The 18,712-nt window shown below is 58.1% G+C and overlaps 1 protein-coding gene across 1 annotated transcript in view; it reads left to right on the plus strand.

The window, feature by feature from the left end:
• The first annotated feature begins 6,040 nt into the window (after nt 1–6,040).
• The window catches only part of RBFOX3 (RNA binding fox-1 homolog 3), an 80,659-nt gene continuing 67,987 nt past the window's right edge, over nt 6,041–18,712 (plus strand). The window contains exon 1 of the mRNA XM_029212126.1: nt 6,041–6,491. Coding sequence (XP_029067959.1) covers nt 6,387–6,491 — 105 coding nt within the window. The 5' untranslated portion in view covers nt 6,041–6,386. The remainder of the gene's footprint in view (nt 6,492–18,712) is intronic.

The raw sequence follows: 18,712 nt of genomic DNA on the forward strand, positions 1-18,712 counted from the left end.
AATAATGATAATAAATCACCACTTTTTCCCTTCATACACTCTCATTCCCGAGAAGTTTAAGCAAACAGCCAGGCTCTTGAGACGTTTTTAAAAATTCTGCCCTTCTCCCTCTGGCTTCTGTGGCTTCTGGGGCCAGCATCCTGAATGGTGGCTGAGCCACACCAGAGAGCACAGATCTGTTTCTCCAAGGCTCTCTCAGCCCAGGCAGCCTCCTTGCCAGGAGCTCGTGGCCCAGTTGCAGCAGAAGCCTGCGAAGAGCTTTCCAGGGCTGTAGCTGCCGAGGCCTCTTACCCACCAAGCCCCGAGGTGGGACATCACAGTGCTGGCTGATTTCAGATGTTCTTTTGCTCTGTGCTGAGCTCTCTCCCCGTCTCCAGAAGAGCAGAAGGGAGAAGTCCTGGGGGCTCATTTAAAATAAATAAAGCTTGACAACGGTGCTGAGTGGAAAAAGCAGGGAGGAATGGCACCCACAGCCCTTCTCTGAGAGCATTCCTCTGGCTCCCAGGCCCCGAGGGGAGAGGAACTTGCCAAAGAAAGATGTGCTTATAACTGCAACCCTGTGCAACTTCTGGCTCTGCCCATATATCTCTAGTGTGCCCTTTGCTTTCAGTCTCCGTATATTTATTATGTTTAATTTTGCCGGGACATGGTTGTAAGTGAGACGGATGGACCCGAATGTGGCTGGCAAACGCCTCTTAATTAAACAGATAAATAAACTTCCTTTGCACGCTGATTTTTACTTTTGCTGCAGTCTCTGCTGGGGCCAAGGGGACAGGACCAGTGGGTAGGAGTGTCCCTGCTGGGCTGGACGGTGGGTGCTGGCCACGGCAGCCTGGGCTGGGACTGACTTTCCCTCTGTGTTGGGAAAGCACTTGGTGGCTCAGGGATGCAGAGGGGCCCAGGGGTGGGGAGCACCCCCGGTGGCCCCTCCTTATAGGACTGACCTCAAAGGGGAGGCTCTGGCTGGTGTGAGTGGGCCCTCTGCTGGATGCCTCTGGCTTCTCTGGCAACTCCCCTGCCCTTCTGGGAGAACAGGACACACCAGGGTGAAGCAGAAACGGTCCCCATGCCCAAGTTAGGGAAGCCACCGCCTTCAGGGAATCTGGGGGGTTCCTACATTTTACACGATGACTTAAGAGCTTCTTCTTGTCCTCAACCTGACATCTCCCCAGTGGTGTCAGGGTGTTGGAGGCACCCCGAGCAGCCCCGAGCTTGGAACTGGCCCCTGACTCTACTCCTATTCCCTTATCTGTGGAAATGGGGCACGAATTCCCCTGGGAGAGTGTTCAATTGGTGATGTGGGCATCTGGTTGGCTCACATAAAAGATGCTTCTTGGGTCACCCCATGCCCCCTTACGCACACCCTCTGCCCCCTGAGCCATGGCCACCCTAGCCGACTCCACTGTGGAGGTGCCATGTACAATTCTGCTGCTCCCACCTCCTTGGTCCCCCAGCGCTCATGCCCAAGCCTGTGCCAAACATCCCAACACTGGGGCAGAGAGCTCTGGCTCCGCTGGAAGCACAGAGCACACTGTTTTTGTAGATTATGGCCCGGCTGCAACCGGAGACGGTGAGCTCACTCCTTGTCTTGGGAAGCCTTTGCCAAGTTCCACGCTGCTCTCCCTGTGTGGGTGAAGCCTGAGGATGCCAGCCTGGGCGCTCAGAAGGGGAAAGAGGCACAAGCCCAGGAGTAACTTAACCCCCAACCTATCCTCCCCTAAAGGCACTGCAGGGCTTCCTGTTTCTTGCTGGAATCTGCCAAGGTGCAGCCTTGGAATTTCCAAAGGATTGGAGGTGGTGTTGAGTTCGCCAGCACTTTCCCAAATCATTTGGCCACCGAACCGCCACCTTTGTTAAAAACACAGACCAGGGCTTCCCTGGTGGCGTAGTGGTTGGGAATCCGCCTGCCGATGCAGGGGACGCGGGTTCGTGCCCCGGTCCGGGAGGATCCCACATGCCGCGGGGCGGCTGGGCCCGTGAGCCATGGCCGCTGAGCCTGCGCGTCCGGAGCCTGTGCGCCGCAACGGGAGGGGCCACAGCAGTGAGAGGCCCGCGTACCGCAAAAAAAAAAAAAAAAAAACACAGACCATTTAAAACACTTTGGCACATGCTCTCCCAGGGAGACCCCGTGTCCCCATTTCACAGAGGTGCACAGCAAAGAGACTGGGAGTGTAAGGCTGTGGGCCTGGATCTCCCAGGCAGGCTTGCCCAGAGTGGGTGTGGGAGAGGGGGCAATGCCTGCACCCCCAATAGGGCCTCCTCCAGGGAAGGTGACACAGGGTGGGGGCAGGAAGGAGCCAGGAGATCTCCAAAGCCCTGGAACCATCTGGACCTTTTGAGGTGCCTCCTTGCCTGGTATTTATAGTGGTGCCCAGGAGCACAGAAATAATTACAGCTCAGTTCCTGCCTCCCTAACAAGGCCCTTCTCAGATTCAGGGCGAATAGGATATTTTTTTCCTTGGCTCTTTTTTTAAGTAGTGAATATTAGCACCGGATTGACAGCTCTTCCCAGCTCGCAGCCTCCCTTCGCCCCAGAAGCGGGGGCAGCTAAGCCCTGGGCGCCCGGGCATCCCCCTCCCCCTCAGGGCCGCCCACCCTGGCCGGGGAGACACCAGGGGCTCCGGAGTGCTGCGAGGAGTCCAGGGGATCTGAAGAACGTTGTACCCCACAGCCTAATGTGTTGCCTCTGCACCAGGCACTGGAGGTTCTGGGTGGGGATGGCACAGACTCAGAAACAACCGCATTAGACGTGGTCCGTGCCACTGCGGGGCTCCCAGGAGCACTTGGAGGGGCGCAGAGCATTCTTCCCCTTTCTTCTCCAGACCACAGACAAGGAGTGGTCCTGACATGATCCAGACATACACACCAGGGGCACTGATCTTTCTGCAGCAGCCTGGCCCAGCCCTCTCAGTGCCTGTGCTTCCTAGGTCCTCCAGCAGCTATAGTCGGCTCACCTTTGGAACGAGCCGAGCCTCGGGCTGGGGGTGGGGGTGGGAACAGGGGCAACCAAACGCATCCCTGCCCGGAGCTACTCCAGGCATTGGCATGAGGCTGTGAACCAGCCAGCAAGTTCCCTGCCCTCCTGACACTTCAACTCTTGAAGGGGAGACCGAGAAGTGATCGGGGGTGGGGGTGGGGGCTCTTTAGCTGTTTCATGACCTTACCTCCCCCAAAAGTCACCCCCCCCCCCCCCCCCCCCCCCCCCCCCCCCCCCCCCCAGTGCACCGAGGCCTCTTCAATTTGCCATTTAGTCATTGGCTCCTAGTGAAAGTCACAAGTCCAGGACACAGCGCAGGAGGCCATGGGCACGCAGCCCCGTCCTGAGAAATAAGCCAAACATACATGTTGTTCAAATCCTTTTTCTGGAGGTTTTCTTTCTATTCTGTTTTGCTGTTCTCACCCTTGCTGGAGCCCGAGTGTGGTTAGGTGGTTGTTGGAGACGGGTGTTTAGACATGCTCTCCAGGCCTGACAATCTTCGGAGGTGAGGCTTGAAGGCGGGTGGCTACGCTGAGATGCCCACTGATGACCAGGTGTGAGGCTGCTGGAAGCAATACTGATACCGAGGCTGGCATTAGCCACCACCATGGTTTTCTAAGGGCCAATAACTGAGCTCAGGAGTCCCTCCACGAAAGCTTCCCTGACCACACGCCAGGTCTGAGCTCCCCCTATCCTGGGCTATCACAGCTCTCAGCACAGTAGGCTGCAGCCTTGGTTTGCTGGCTTGGTTTCCCCACCAGACGGTGTGCTCTCTCCAGTACAAAGAATTTTATTTCTACAGCTCTAGCATCCGGTGCAGTGTCTGCACACAGTGGATTCACAGTAAGAAAAAGCATGAGAGTCAACTCAAAGGGTGTCTCCTGTGTATTAGGCACTGTTTAGGATACACTCCCAAGTCCTCTTATGGGAAGGATAAAGCGTTGATCTCAGTAGATGCTCTGTAACAACAGCGAATTAGCTAGTGAACGGCTCACAGGCAGGGTGGACTTGGAGCCCAGGGCTGAGTGTGAATGCTACGTGGCTGCCCAGATTCCTGAGTGACAGCTGACAGGTGCTAGGAGAGGACAGAAGGAGGGGGAAGGCTTCTGAAACAGGACGGCAGAGCAGCACGACTCCAGACACAAGCGGCCTGCAGAGCTGCCCTGGGCTCTGTGGCCGGGGCCACTCTGGGGTGCCACCCTCCACACAAGAGCAAGGTCTCTGCTGGCAAACGCCGTACCCGGTCGGGTGCTCCTGCCGCAGATTCTCCAGGCCTCAACACTGGGCCACCCTGTTACTGTCGTAGGCTGTAGGGGCACCTCTTCTGGGATGCTAAGTTAATAACCTGTCCAGCCTGAAGGCAGGGGTGGTCTCGGCAAGTCCATAGCCAACTGCCCCCATCCCCACTCTGTGCCAGTGCCACCCTGGGGTCAGCACAGTGAGGGATTCCAGAAGAAAGGTCAGGCAAGGATGGCCACCTAACACAGTGGCTCAGCTCTCCCCACTGCCATCTCTCCTTTGACCCTCACCTCTTCTGTCTGCCTCCATGCCAGATGTTGCACAGCCCCCCTTTCCTTCTTAGAAGAAGGTGAACAGGAGATGTTTCGTTCGAGGGACGTGCGGTGCCTCAGAGAGGGATATCCAAGGGGCACACACCTGCCAGCCTCGTTCAAGCTGAGCTTGTTCCCAGACTGCTTGGAGGCAGCCCATCCGCAGTCCCCACCCCTTGCTGCTTCTTTCTAAATGGCCCTCATGGACACATCCTGCAGCAAGTGCTACAAGATAGCTCAGACATCATCCACCCAAACTTTCAGGTTGGGTGCAGAAACCAAAGCCCAGAGAGGACAAGCAACTTTCCTAAGATCACACAGCAAGTGGAGCTGCCTCTTCACACTGGTCTGGGAAGCTGGTCTTCCCACTGCCAGGCGGTCCCAGCACTGCTTCCCTCCAGAGTGGGGCTTGCTTTCCACAGTGAGAGCACAGGAATTACAGGTGCCTCTTAGGTAGGACAGCTGAGTCCAGAATTGGTAATAGGTGTCTGGGATTTGCATAAGGAAGGAAGTATGCATAAGTTGGGGCGAGAGGTTGGGTATGTCCCCCTGCTGTCTCTAACTGCAGTGAGAGGCAGACTGTCCCTCTCACAGCCACGCTCACCTGTGGCTTGTCCTGGTAAACTGGGCTCGGTCAGGGGGCATCTGGCAAGCGTGGACGCGTGACAGGCCCGCGGGTGCGTGTGTGTGTGCCTGGTGAAGCTGCAGGCTTACGCACGTGTGTATACACACGCGCCTGTCACAGTGGTGGTGTATGGACACAGTCAAGACCTCTGTCAGGCGCTGACTGGGGTCAGTGGTCCTACTGTGCACTCCGGCTCCATTGATGGGTGCACACCAAGTCCGGTGTGTTTGTTTGGGTATGGGGAGGGGAGCAGGCGGCTGTGGCCAGTGCCCCTTGGCCCCCTCCCCTGTATATTTAGGGTCCACAAGACCGTGTGCCTGGGGCAGGCCTGGGGTGTAAATGGGGCCTGGGGGACAGCGGGAGGGTGGGAGAGCCTCCCAGGGGCTCCAATTGGGCTTCCAAGCCTGGGGCAGCAGGAGAAGCGTTCTCTAGCGAGGAAGCCTCTGCGTAGATGCCCTCATTACATCACCGACATCCCCGCCACTGAGCCGGCCTCCCTTAGAAGAGGCGCTTCTCTGAACGCCAAGCAGGACGAAGCGCCTTCCGGTCGGGCCGCAGAGCCTGCAGAGCGGCTTCTTCTCTCCGCAGCGGCCGGTGGACAGAGCGGGGGCAAAAGGAGATTCCACAGACCCCAAACTCGGGAGTGGCCGCTGGATGCGGGGAGGAGGAGGCGAGCGGAGGCCAGTAGGAGAGTGCGAGGACTGGCCGCGCGGGCGCCGGCGGGCGAGGGGTTAAGTGTGGGATCCGCTGTTGTGCTGTCGTTCCGGATTCTCTTCCCTCCGCGCGGGGCTGTTTGATGTTGGAGTACGCCAGGGACTCCCCCTCCCACCGCTACACACGCGCGCACACGCGCACACTCACACACGCACACGCACCACTCTTTGCAGACAGGGCTCCGGTGGCTCCAAAGTGACGGACTCCCTCTCCCCTGCTCCCCTCACCCATTCTCTCGCGCATATAGCCTCCCTTTGCCATATTCTCGCGCGCGCTCTTTCCAGCGTCCCCGCCCGGGCAGGGGAGCACCCGGCAGAGGCGTGCCGCTTTCCTTCCATGCCTCCGTCTTAAAGAGCGCCACGAGGGGGAGGGGAGGGCCGGAGGAGGAAGAGGAGGAGGAGGAGACCGAGAGGGCGCCCGGGAGGCAGGGCGCGCGCACACGCCGAGGGACGCGCGGAGGGTACGAGCCGCGCAGCGAGCGCAGAGCTTCCTCGGCCGCCGGGCGCCCCCCTGCCGCCCCATGCTGTGCTCCATGGCGAACTCGGGCTGCCTCCTGCTGTCCAACTCCGGCAGCATGCTCCCGCACTCCGTGCCCTGCCCGCCCGCCTTCCTCTACCTCCAACAGGTAAGCGGCCCCCGGCCCCGGCCCCCCGCCCGGCGCACGTGCGCCCCGCGCCGCCACCCACACCCGCACTTGGCCGCCTCCGCGCCGCCGCGGGCGCCCCGCTGCGCTCCCCGCGTCATGGCGCCGGGGCCCGATGGGGGGAACTGCGCCCCTGCGCGGCGGCCGAGCGCGGGGTCGCCTGCGGCGCGCGCGGCGCGGGGCCGGGGGCTGGAGTTTGGGGTGTCGCTCGCAACTTTTCCGAAGGCGCGGGAGGGGGCGGCGGGCGGAGTCTCGGGGGAAGCCGGAGGGGAGGGGGCGAGGGTTCTCGGCGCCTTGGTCACTTTGGGGAACTTCGTGCCGGGCCGCGGGGGCGAGGAGCTGGGCCTCTCTCTGGCTGGTCGGGAAAGCCTGGGGGCCGCGCGGAGGCGGCGGCGGGGGCGCGGAGCTCTACTGCAGCGGGGACCGCGCGCCGGCCTCGGGGAAGGCGGGCCACCCGCCTGATGGGGCTGACGAGGGAGGCCCCTGGAGCTCCGACTGGGGAGGGGGCTGGGCCAGAGTTTTGCAGTCTGCGGGGCTGCGCAGGAAGCTCGGGCTGGCAAGGGGGGTGCAGGAAGCCAAGCGACTCTGAGCCCCCAAATCCTCAGGGCTGCCCACGGGGAGATGCGCGCAGAAAATCAGCTGCCGCCTGCCTGCTGGCCGTGGTGTGGAAGGCGGGGGTCCTGCGATCCCACCCAATGCGGAACCAGTGGGGACATTGCAATGGGGACAGAGGGGGGGCTCCCTCACCTCCCCCAGGCCCCATGGCCTCTCAGGGCTGCAGTTCCCAGTGCCAGCTTGGCCAGAGCCAGCTGGGGGGCTGCAGTACCTTGCCTCACCCACCCTGGCTGCCCACACCTTACGACCTGCCCTCCTCCTCGGCGCTGTGGGGCTGCCTTCTTTATCTTTAGCATCCTCAACTCCTGCTTGGACCTGCAGGGTCGGGGTGACTGCTTGGGGAGGCCTGGGGCTTGAAGGGGGAAGACAGTGAAGCCGAGAGAGCTTCAGGCTGACCATCCTGGGGCCTGCCTGACCCGGGGGCCGGGGGTGGGGGGAGGGGGCGGGGCGTGGGGACTCCCATGGAACCAGGTCTGCACCCTGGGCTGGATGTGGAGATGGGAGCTAGAGGGCAGGGGGTGCCACCCCAAGGCTGACGGTCAGGGTCAGGCCAGGCCTAAGTGAACATGTTCCTCCACCACCTCCCCCATGGGTATGTTTGAAGGGAGGATGGCAGAAGTGTGTGTTGCTTGGAGATAGGGAGCGGTCCAGGTGGAGCTGGGCCTTTGTATGGTGGGTTCTTGTCCTTTTGTGCCCCTTTGGGCTCTCCAGGGAACCAAGAAAGAGAGAGCCATCGGAGGTGGCTCAGCAGGAGCTGGGGACACGGCAGACAAAGATGGGGTCCTCGGCTGAGCCAGGGCAGCTCTGAGTCCCCAGGGTGCTGGGCGCCTGGGTCGGCGCCTTACACAGATGCACGCAGCAGGAATTGACAAGTGTCAGTAACTGCAGAGGAAGGGACAGGGGACTGACTGCACGGTCGGGAGCAGAGGGTGGCCAGAAGCAGCCTGCAACCCGGAGCCCTTGGTCCTCGGCCGCACCTTCCCTAGGACCACCTGTGATGTCTGAGCAGTCCTGGACACAGCCCAGTGACGACAAGAGCTGATGAGAGGGCCCCCATACCCACAGGCAGCGGGCATCCAATTCCAGGCCGGGGCCGACTCACAAAATTCCCCATCGTCATTGAGTCGCAGGCGATCAGGGTGGACCTCGCGGGTCAGCCTCCCAGTGCCTCCCAAACTTCCATGAGCGCAGGAATCCCTTGGGGATCTCTGAGGTGGGGCCTGTGAATCTGCATTTCTAACAAGCTCCCAGGTGGTCATGGGGCCCACCACTCAAAGTAGCCAGGATCTGCCCCACCGCCAGCCCCACTGGCAAGAATGCTCTGGGCTGCAGGAAGAGGCTTCCATAGATAAAATGTAAAATTGGAGACCAATCCACAGCTTATTGGCTGTGTTAGGCAAGTCAGTTCACCTCTCTGATCCTCAGGCTCTTCCTCTGAGAAACAGGGCAAAAGCACCATCCCCCCAGGTTGAACGGGAGGGTCAAGTTAAGATGAAGTAGCGGCAAGCCTCCGAAAAATGCCAAACATTTGGCATTATCCTGATGGAGTCAGACCGGTGCTCATAGTTGGGATAAATGCATCAAAAAGACCGAGGGGCCAAGGTACCCAATTCGTCCAGTGCTGAGTGGACGCGTCCTCTACTGGTGGCATTTGGAGCTTTCTGTAGGGTCAGCGGGATGGGAAAAAGACCACAACCGAGACAGACCCATCCAAAATGGGCATCAACCATGGGTAGAATTGTTTGTGGGAAAGCCAGAGTGTGCACCTTGGGCCAAGCTTTGAACACCCAGTTTCCTTCACAGCTGTTCTGCAAGAGATGGCCGTGTGTCTCAGCAGACTGGGAAAGATCTAGCCAGCCATTTCCTAGCCATTTGTGGAGACACATTTTTATAGGAGCACACGCAGCTCTGGTGGTCCAGGACCAATACCAAACAAATAGTGACATTTAGTTCAAGACCCCACTTGTCCCAAACCACCTTTGAAGTGAGACAGCCTCCCGCATCCCCTGGAAGTGGGGCTCAGGGCGGCTCCGGCCCAGCCTCCAGAGTCAGAGCTTGCCTCCCCTGCAGGCTCCCACCGAGGGCTTGCAGGTCTTCCGCGTGAGTGAGCCTTGGTGCCATGTGTAGGCTGTGTATTCAGTCTCAACACACGTTTGATAACAGGGGCAGGAGCAAAAGACGTGAAATCAAGCAAGACCAGAGACGTGGTTTTCGGCGCATTAAGATGCAGGGTTTAAACAGGCAAGCTTTTGAAACATAGAGCCTTTCGAACTGGAAATGAGAAAGTAGAACCTCCACCAAGAGAATTCCGTTCTCTCTGTTAAAGCATCAACCTTTCCCCGCTGCATGGGCTGGACCCCAAGTGTGCTGAGCATGGGGCCGGGTCCCCTCTGAGACGCAGCAGCGCTATAATTAATTAGAGGAGCTTGTTGTCGGGCGTCCCTTCTCCCAGCCTCTCAGCCGTGCTGGTATTTTTCAGAGTTCTAACCATCCAAGGCAGGACTTCAGGTCACCCGACACCAGGAGAAATCCAGCTGCGGTTTGGGCTCCGGTATTTGTTCAGAGCTCACCCAAGTGGCCTGGGGCCTCACTCAGGTTGTGCCCCACAAGGCCTGGCCTTGATTTCCCCACCTGCCCAGCTGGCCGCCTGGGGGCTCTGGCTCTCTGTGAGTACCTCGGCCCCCTGCAGGGCAGCCCAGAGCCGTGGTCCTCCACATCTGGTCCCTGCTAGGGATCCAAGGATGGGACACAGAGAGGCTGTTGTCCTGGTGCATTGCGGCCAGCGAGGGGTGGGGCCGATACTGATCACCTTTCATAGCAAGAAGTACCTCATCTGGAAATCCAGAATATCAGCAAGGCTCCCTGAGAGGCCCCAGTCCGGGCTCCAGTAGAAGAAAGTTGTAGAGAGTGGGAAGAAAAACCCGCAGGCCCACAAAATGGGATTTTTTTGTCACGGTAATTACTTATTATTAAGCTGCAGTGTCCTATAAAAGAGAATCTTATCTCCACATCCAGCTGGGAAGCTGGGGAATCCCTCGGGGGAAGACAGAGATGTAAGTGCCCTAAGTTTTCTAAAAAGGAGTATTGGTGACAGAGAGGAGGGGACTGTGCTGGCAGGTTGCCAGCAGGCCGGAGAGGGACCAGACCCTGGAGGATGGGAACGTTCGGGGCCTTCCTGAGGGCTGTGTTTAGAGTTCTGTCCATCTTATCATCTTCATGTTCTTAATCAAGGTGAAATCACAGATGGCCTCAGTTGTCATTGGCATAAACATTGCCAGAAACCGGAAGTTTCCCTGGAGGATGTGGTGTTTCCACCCAGCTTCCTGATGGGAGACAGATTGTTTCTTGGAGTTGGTAGCAAAAAACATTCCTGCAGGGTGTGGAACCCAAAGGCTCCTCGGGGAGGCCAGGGAATTCTAGGGTCTGTTTTGAGATTCGTTAGGAAGCTCTGCCCTTATTGACAATCATTCTCTTTGGGGGTAGCCATGCTGCTGGTCACAGGAATTTTTAATGAGGATTAATTACCGTAGCAAAGGTAGCACTGCTTCTTATACCTTCTTGACACGCCTGGGCATCTTGTCTGTGTTCCTGGGCTGTTGGCGTGTCACCGTGGTGTGATTCTGGGAACCCCGTCTGAGACACACATGTTCATGGTGACATAACATGCCTGTGAGTGTGCCCCAGCCAGGGGGCAGGGACAGGCACAAAACAGCAGCTTCTGCACCAGCATCTCCAGAATTACACGCCATTGAGTCTGTTCCAGTGGCCGGAGCCACATGCTAAAAATTATCCTATGAACTGGAGAATTTAGCTAAACCGGTAGTTGAGGCCCCATGATGCTCATTCCAAATTGAGCCACCTGGTCAGGGAGCCCTCGCCCCCCGCGCCCCCAGGGAATCCTTGGGGACCAGAGATAGCGCTGTTCTAGCTGCCCATGCCTCATACTTAGGGTGAAACCAGCTTACTCTGGTGTCATTTGGTTGCTGAAGTAACTCGGTTATTTCTCTGGTTCCCCCTCAGTTTTTGCTCGTTGGCAGCTCTTGTTGGTCCCCGAATCTGCTGAGTGTACGTGCACGTTTTGTAGTTGAGGAAACTGCGGCACAGAGAGGTTAGGTAATGGCTAACTCGTAAAGCCCGCGACGAGGGACTTCCCTGGCGCTCCAGCGGTTAAGACTCCGAGCTTCCAATGCAGGGGCCACAGGTTTGATCCCTAGTCAGGGAACTAAGATCCCACATGCTGCGGGGCGCAGCCAAAAATAAATAATAAAGCCCCAGCCGGACCCCAGCCTCACACATCTAGTAAGGAACAAGGACCCTCCAGCCACTTTCCTCGCCACGCACAGAAGAGAAGTAAGTCAGCTGCAGCCTTGAGTTGGGGAAGGCGGAAGCAGCCTGCCTCCGAAACCCGAGGGTCCTGGCCTATCGTCTTTCTCCTTGGGGTGAGTGGGCTTCTCTGAAGAGGGAGGAGCGAGGAGCTGTGTCTAGCTGGATGGGCGATAAGCGTGGCAAGGAGTGGTGGCCGAGGGGGGATCCAGCCCCGGGCATGGACGGAGGGTCGCCTAGTGTAGGATGTTCAGACCCAGCAGAGCGTGAAGGCTGGGCAGAATCGAGCAGCCTCAGACCCCCGGCTCTGCTGTGAGGCCTCCCTGCCCCAGAGGTGTGGGTGCATGGGGCTGGGTATGGGCTTCACAGGGGCAGAGGAGCTGGCATGGCAGGCGTGGGCTAGGCCAGTTGGCGTGCTGGGAGGGCAGCAGAGGGCAGGAAAGAACGCTGCAGCCGGGCAGACCGTGCCTGCGGCCTGTCCTCTCCCCCTGACACAGCCAGGTGCCCACAGCCTGCCAGACCAGTGGGCAGGCACTGAGCCACACAACTTGGGGGTCGCAAAACGCCGCCATCCTTGGAGGAGGCGAGGCTGAGGTCCCAGCCCAAGTGCCCTCTGTCTCCTGTCCTCGGTCCTGGGGATGGCCACCTGCAGGCAGCTCAGAGCAGAGTACCAGGTTCCTGGGGGAGGGCGGGAGGCTGGCAGGGCTTCTAGCCAGCTCTGGGGTGGCACCTGGCACCCAACTGGAACCCGGGCGAAAGGCAGTGGTCCCACAGGCAGGCAGATGTCAGGAGGGAGGTCGGCAGCTGGGGGCCTGCCTGTGACCGGGGCTGAGTCCCACCCAGGTGCCTGAAGCAGCAGCGCACTGCGGGCCTGCAGAAGGGGCTCCCGTACTCCCCGAGGGCGGGGCTTTGCGGCCATCCCGGACCGCTGGGGGCTCCATGAGGCTGCATGTTGCTGTCCCTCCTCCTGCCTCTCCTCCAGCACCTCTCTCCATGCCTCCCCCAAGTCCTCAGCCTTTCTCTTCTACCTTCATGTCAGTGGTTGCCCCTAGAATATTCCCTGCCGCTGGGCCTCTGCCGCCCTCTCCCCCCCTTCCCCCGGCCTACTTTCTCGCCTCTCTTGTATTCATTTTCTGTTTTCCCCTTCGCCCCCTTCTTCCTCCCAGGGGATTCCAGCCCCTTCTCATCCCCCAGACTCTGGCCAGCCCGTGCAGCCCCCTCCGGCTCCCTCCATGGCCCGCCAACCCACTGGCCAGACTGTTATGTGGTCCCGTCAGGGGCTGCGCATGCGTTACAAATTGCATCTCCATGGGATCACAGGCCTTTTGTGTCACCAGCACAGCTGAGCGTGGTCCTTGGTGTCCAGGACCCCCGGGGGAGCGAGTCCAGTTCTGGAAGGAGACCGGGTGGGGCTGGGACTTGGGCTTGGGCAGGAGGCCTCGGCTGCTCCGGGGAGCCCTGGGTGGCTCTGGTGCCAGCCCACCTGCCACGGTGGGGTCCACACCAGCCGCAACAGAGATGGGCCGGTAGCCTCTGAGAGGCAGTGGAGGCTAGTCCTGTCCCCGCCCCCGTACACCCCCCCAGCCGGGGGCTCCAGCGGGCCGGCACGGTCTTCATCCCCCTGGGATCTTTGAGCAGCTCAGGGAGTCGACAGAGAAGGAGAGGCGCAGGAGGTCAGCAGCCACAATTATTTATGGAGCGGCTGTTTGTGCCAGGCTCTGCAGCGGGCCCTGGGTGTAGAGTTGGGAATGAGAGCCCCCTGTCCTCCGCTTTCTGGGGCTCACAGGCCCAACTCAACCAAAGTAAACTGGTTTTAAGAGCAGCACACGTCTCTCCCCCCGTGGGTGTGAGGGCACGTCCAGAGCCCAGCCGGGTGGCCTGACAGGGGAGCCAGCCAACGCCTTCCCTTCCCGGCCGGAGCTTCTGTGTCCAGGCATCTAAGCTGGGGTTTTACATCACCTTTCCTTCCCTTCCAGGGGGCTTTTCGGGCTGCAGAGGCCCCTGCTTGCTCCCCCCAGCCTGTACCTACCCCATCACCACCCACCCAGGCGTGGCGTCCAGCCTCTTAATCACTCCAGCGGGCGGCTCGGGTGTGCCCGGGTGTGGTGAGTCAGCTCCGCGTCTGGGGAACATGGGGAACTTGTCCACAGGGGCAGTGGGGAGCCCGGGTGGACCCGCGGGAGAGGCCTGGCCCCCGGAGCCCCCGAGGCAGGAAGGAGGCTGCTTTGTCCTGCTCCCCAAGCCAGTGCGGGGCTGGTCCCATGCAGACCCCCAAGGTCACCCACACCAGGTGGTCCTGAGAGGAGCTGTCCCACACCAGCCTCAGAGCGGCTGCTGGGCCCACAGTGTCACCCCCGGAGGGGGACGGGTGGAGGCAGACGCTGCCTGTCCTGGCCCCTCAGCAACCGGCCCTGTGGCCTAGAGCACACTCTGGTCTCTTGGGGCCTTTGGGGCTCATCTGCAGAGCGAGGGTACAGTCAACAAATGTCAGGACGCTGGGGGTTGAGCCAAAGTACCATCCAGCCGCAGTGCCAGGGCCCCCTGCGTGTCACCTGCCGGGCGTCCTCCCTGCCTTCACGGAGCTCTTGTTCCAGTCTGGAAGGGAGGGGACAGATCCACAGAAAGGCAGATACAAAGGGTGACAGACAGACGCGGACGTGGAGGACACGGAGTGGGGGCTGTGGTGGGGCAGCAGGGCCCCCCAAGAGGGCCAAGAGCACTTAAGCTGAGCCGGGAAGCAGAGGCAGCAGCGCCAGGAGTCAGGCTGTGTTCTGCTGGGACTCGTGCCCACATCCTTCCCGGGAGGACCCTGTGCCCAGATCATGGCTCCCAGAGCACAGTCTCACTTAGACAAATGTCACCTGTGCCCGTGCTGTGCTAAGGGAGCCGAGTGTGTGTGTGAGTGTATGTGTGCAAGAGCACATGTGTGAGTGAGGTTGTATATTGTGTGCATGTGGGTTGTGTGTTGTGTGTGTGTATGTGCAGGGTTGTTGTGTGTGTTGAAAAGCCGGAAGAGAGCTCGGGGCAGTTCAGCTTCTGTGTGTGGTGCGTGCAGAGCTGATACAGGTGTGGGGAAGGGTCCCAAGAAGACATCCGCAGAAACCGTCCCCATAGAAGGTGGGTGATGTGAAACTTAATCTGTCTCATTCCCTCATCGGTGAGCAAATAAGCAGGACCAGGTCAGGGCTGCCCAGACCAGGAAGTGGGGTTAGAAATGGAGAACGAATGTGTGGGTTTTTTCCATCCCAATTGTCATATTTTGGGGGGGAAGTTACTGCCAAACCATGGTGTGTTCAAAGAAGGGTGATTAGGAGCATCAGCTAAAGGTATCCGGGAGATTCAACCCGGATCTCGGCTGAGGTCAGCAAGTTGACACATAAGGGAGAACAGACCTTCCCCACCTGGACAGGAGCAGAGGGTGGGAACAGACAGTGGGTTTAGAGAAAAATCTCTAAGAACATTTGTAACTGGCATCTCCCAGCTTTAGCATTGGTTGTTACGTGAGGTGGTAAGTTGCCTGTCATCAGAGGAATGCAACAGAGGCTGACTGGTTCTCTACTTCAGAGGCTCTAGAGCAATGCTGTCCGATAAAAATACAACGTCAGCCAGTAGGAAAGTTTACATTTTCTAGTAGCCACTTAAAAGAAGTGAAAAGAAACAGATGAATTTCAGTACTACATTTTTTTTTAACCCAACGTATCCTAAATATCAACCCATCACATATGATCAATGTGAAATAATTAATGAGGTGGTTTGCATTCTTGTTTTTGTACTAAGTCTTTGAAGTCTGGTGTAGATTGTACACGTACGGTACATCTCCACTCAGACTAGACACGTTTCCAGGGCTCAGTGCTCACGGAGTATTGTGATTAACATGCTGGGCAGATCCAGAACTTTTCCACCATCGCAGGAAGTCAGCTCTAGGCCTCGCTGCTCAAAGCCTGGTCTGCGGACCCGCAGCACAAGGAACCAGCTAGAAACGCAGATCCCCGGGCTCTCCAAACCTCCTGCGTCTGAATCAGCGTGGAGTGGGGCATCTGGGGGAGTCACACTGCTCCAGAACTTGGTGTGTTTCAGGGGATGTGTATGGGGTGGCCTTCGGATCCCTGTCGTGGTTACAGGTCTCAGAGCCCCACTGGCCCCCAGTGCCTGTCTACAGGCTGGCTGTGTCCTTGGTAAAGTCTTCACCTACCCCTGGCAAAGTGGGATAACTAGGAATCTAAGTGTAGTAACTTTTCTCATAAAGATCAATCTATTGACTTTTGTGTGGAAAATAACTGGTTTAGTTAAGTGACGGTGATACCCGCTGTTCACGTTTTCAATGTCCTTATTTGGTAAAATAAAAGGTTGGCAATTCAAATCCTCCACCACCCTTCTTTTGAAAATACATTTTACTAAGTAGCCCTCTTCAACAGTCTGGAAACCAGTGATCTCGAGCAGGAATCTTTGGGCCAAGTCCATCCTACCGTCTGTTTTTATAAAAAGAAGTTTTGTTGGAACACGGCCACGTTCGTTTGTTCACGTGCTGCCTGTGGCAGCTTTCACGCCACAGCGGCAGAGTTGAGCAGGTGCAACAGAGACCACGTGGCCTGCAAAGCTCAAAATATTTGCTGGAAAAGTTTGCTGGGCTGGAAGTTGCTCCAGCACAGAGCAGCGCTGCCCATAGAGGTACAATGGGAGCCCCACGTGATGCTGCGTTTTCTAGCAGCCACATTGACCAGCATGAAAAGACACAGGTGAAATTCATTGTAATGATATATTTTATTTCACCCAATCCAAAATATTTTCATTGCAACATTTAATCAATCTAAATATGATGGAGGGACTTCCCCGGCGGTCCAGTGGTTAAGATTCCACACTTCCAATGCAGGGGACGCGGGTTTGATCCCTGGTTGGGGAACTAAGATTCCACATGCCGAGCGGCCGTAAAATAAAATAAAATGATCCATTCTAAAAAAAAAAAGGAATATGATGGAGATTTTTGGCCTTCTTTTTTCATGCTAAATCTTCGAAATTCACTGCGTATTTTTCATTCACGGCTCGTCGCGCATCGAACCAGCCAGATTTCAAATGCTCAGTAGCCACATGTGGCTGGTGTCTGCCCTAGTGGACAGCACAGGTCTGGAAGGAATGCGGTGAGTTCCAACTGGGGCATCTGGGAAGGAAGCTGAGAGGAGCTAGGCTCTTCCCTGGGTGTCAGTGGGGCTGAGACCTGCAATAGGTGAGTCTGTGGGCAGGACCATCCCACAGGGAGCCAGCAGTTTATATGGAGAGACAGAGAGTTGAGTGTGTTCAGGGCCCGTTCCTGGACTGCCTGGGGCGTGAGGGTGAGAATGATGATAGGAATGGTTCCGAGTCTAGGCTGAGAAATTTGGACTTTTTTCAGTAGGTAATAGGGAGCCACGGAAGGTCTTTGAGCAGGGCAGTGACATGATCAGCTCTACATGTAAGGAAGATGAATCTGGGATGGAAAGGAGACTACGGACCAGGCAACAGCCAGGACCAAGGCTTGGGCAAGAGATGATGGGGCCTGACCCAGCAGGCAGTGGGGATAAGGTGGGTGAACAGGAAGATTTTGCAGAAGAGGTGTGCCCCAGACATGCTAACAGATGGGTCATGGAGAAGGAGGGTCCCTGCGGAATTGGTGGTTTCTGGTTTAGGGTTGGCACTGATGTGGGGTGAGTGGGTTGCTCTGGTGGCCGTGGCCTTAACCACGTGATCTCAGCCCTCGTGAGCCCCCGGGCCCTGGCTCCTTGGTGGAGAAAGTCTTCCCCCCTCCGTCACCGGCACAAGAGTCCTCCTGCGGGCTCCAGGGCAGGCTGCATGCCCCAGCAGAGGACCCTCGGGTCCTGCCCTCTCCTCCAGCCTCCTTTCAGGTCTGTTGGGACAGACCAGGGCAAGCGCCCCAGACAGATGTGAACATCTGGCTGTGCCCTTCTGGACACTTGGCACCTTCACCTCATGTCCTCCCGAGACAGTCCCTGCTGTCCGACCATCCCCAGAATAAACGTGCTCCAGGGTGCATTTGCAAGGTAGATGGGAAGGCAGCTCCCTGGCTCCAGAGGAAGCAGTGGCCCCACGTGCCCCAGCCCCGGTGTCCCCGAGCCACTGTCACAAACACCTGGCCAGGGAGGTGCATGTCAGGGCCTGGGGACAGGCAGCCTCCTGGGTGGAAGGGGAGGGGAGCAGAGCATCCCAGGAGGGACGGAAAGGTCACAGGTCACCTCTGTACCACCTGGGAGGGCCTCACAGACAAGGAGGCCAGGTCGATTCCAGGCATGGAGCCTGGTGGGGAAAACACATTGGGAAGGGAGTGAAGCAGAGGTTACCTGAAATGGGCTGGGGCTGCGTTGCCTACCTGAACAGGAGGATGTGTGTTTCTCCCCAGGTGGTTCCAGCCTCCTGGCCTTTGTTCTTGTGTCTTTCGCCGGGAGTGCCAGTCCCCAGACACTCGCCTGACATGCGTTCTCATTTCCTCCAAGACTTTGTTCTCTCTCTTGAGACCCTTCTTGATTGTTATTAAGCCATTTAGAAGTGCAGCCACCCCTCCTCATCTTTCTCTCTCACATCCCCTTTGCTATATTTTTCTTCGTAGCATTCGTGTATTTCTGACATACTTCACATTTTACTTCTTTGTTTGCCTCTACCAGGGGCAGGACTGTTGTGTTCACTGTGTTTCCCAAGCACCTAGGACAGTGCCGGGTACATGAAGATGCTCAGTAAACATTCACTGTGAGATTGAGATCTGCCCTCCCTCCACGGGCAGCCTCGGGGAGCAAAGGGTCTGTTTTCTGTTTTACCCACCGCCCTTGCCAACACCCCCAGCCGGGCAACCCCTCCAGGCCCAGCCACCTGAGCAGCCAGCTGGCAAGTGGCTAAGTGGCCACAAGTGACAAAGATGGGGCAAGTCTTCTGTCACAGCCTCTGTGGGGCTTAGAGGCTCAAAGGGTGGGAAAGCTCAGGGGCGAGGGGGCTGGCAGGGAAACTTGGCTCTTTTATTCCACCACTCCCTTCCTCCTTCCGTCCCTCCCTCTCTCCCTCCTTTCTTTCTCTTTCCTTCTTTCTTTCTTTTTTTTTTTTTTTTTTTTTGCGGTACACAGGCCTCTCACTGCCGCGGCCTCTCCCGTTGTGGGGCACAGGCTCCGGACGCGCAGGCTCAGCGGCCATGGCTCACGGGCCCAGCCGCTCCGCGGCATGTGGGATCTTCCCGGACCGGGGCACGAACCCGCGTCCCCTGCATCGGCAGGCGGACTCTCAACCACTTT

Source organism: Monodon monoceros, unplaced genomic scaffold (assembly GCF_005190385.1).
Source record: "Monodon monoceros isolate NGI ecotype Baffin Bay Population unplaced genomic scaffold, NGI_Narwhal_1 Super_Scaffold_9, whole genome shotgun sequence".
NCBI lineage: Eukaryota > Metazoa > Chordata > Mammalia > Artiodactyla > Monodontidae > Monodon > Monodon monoceros.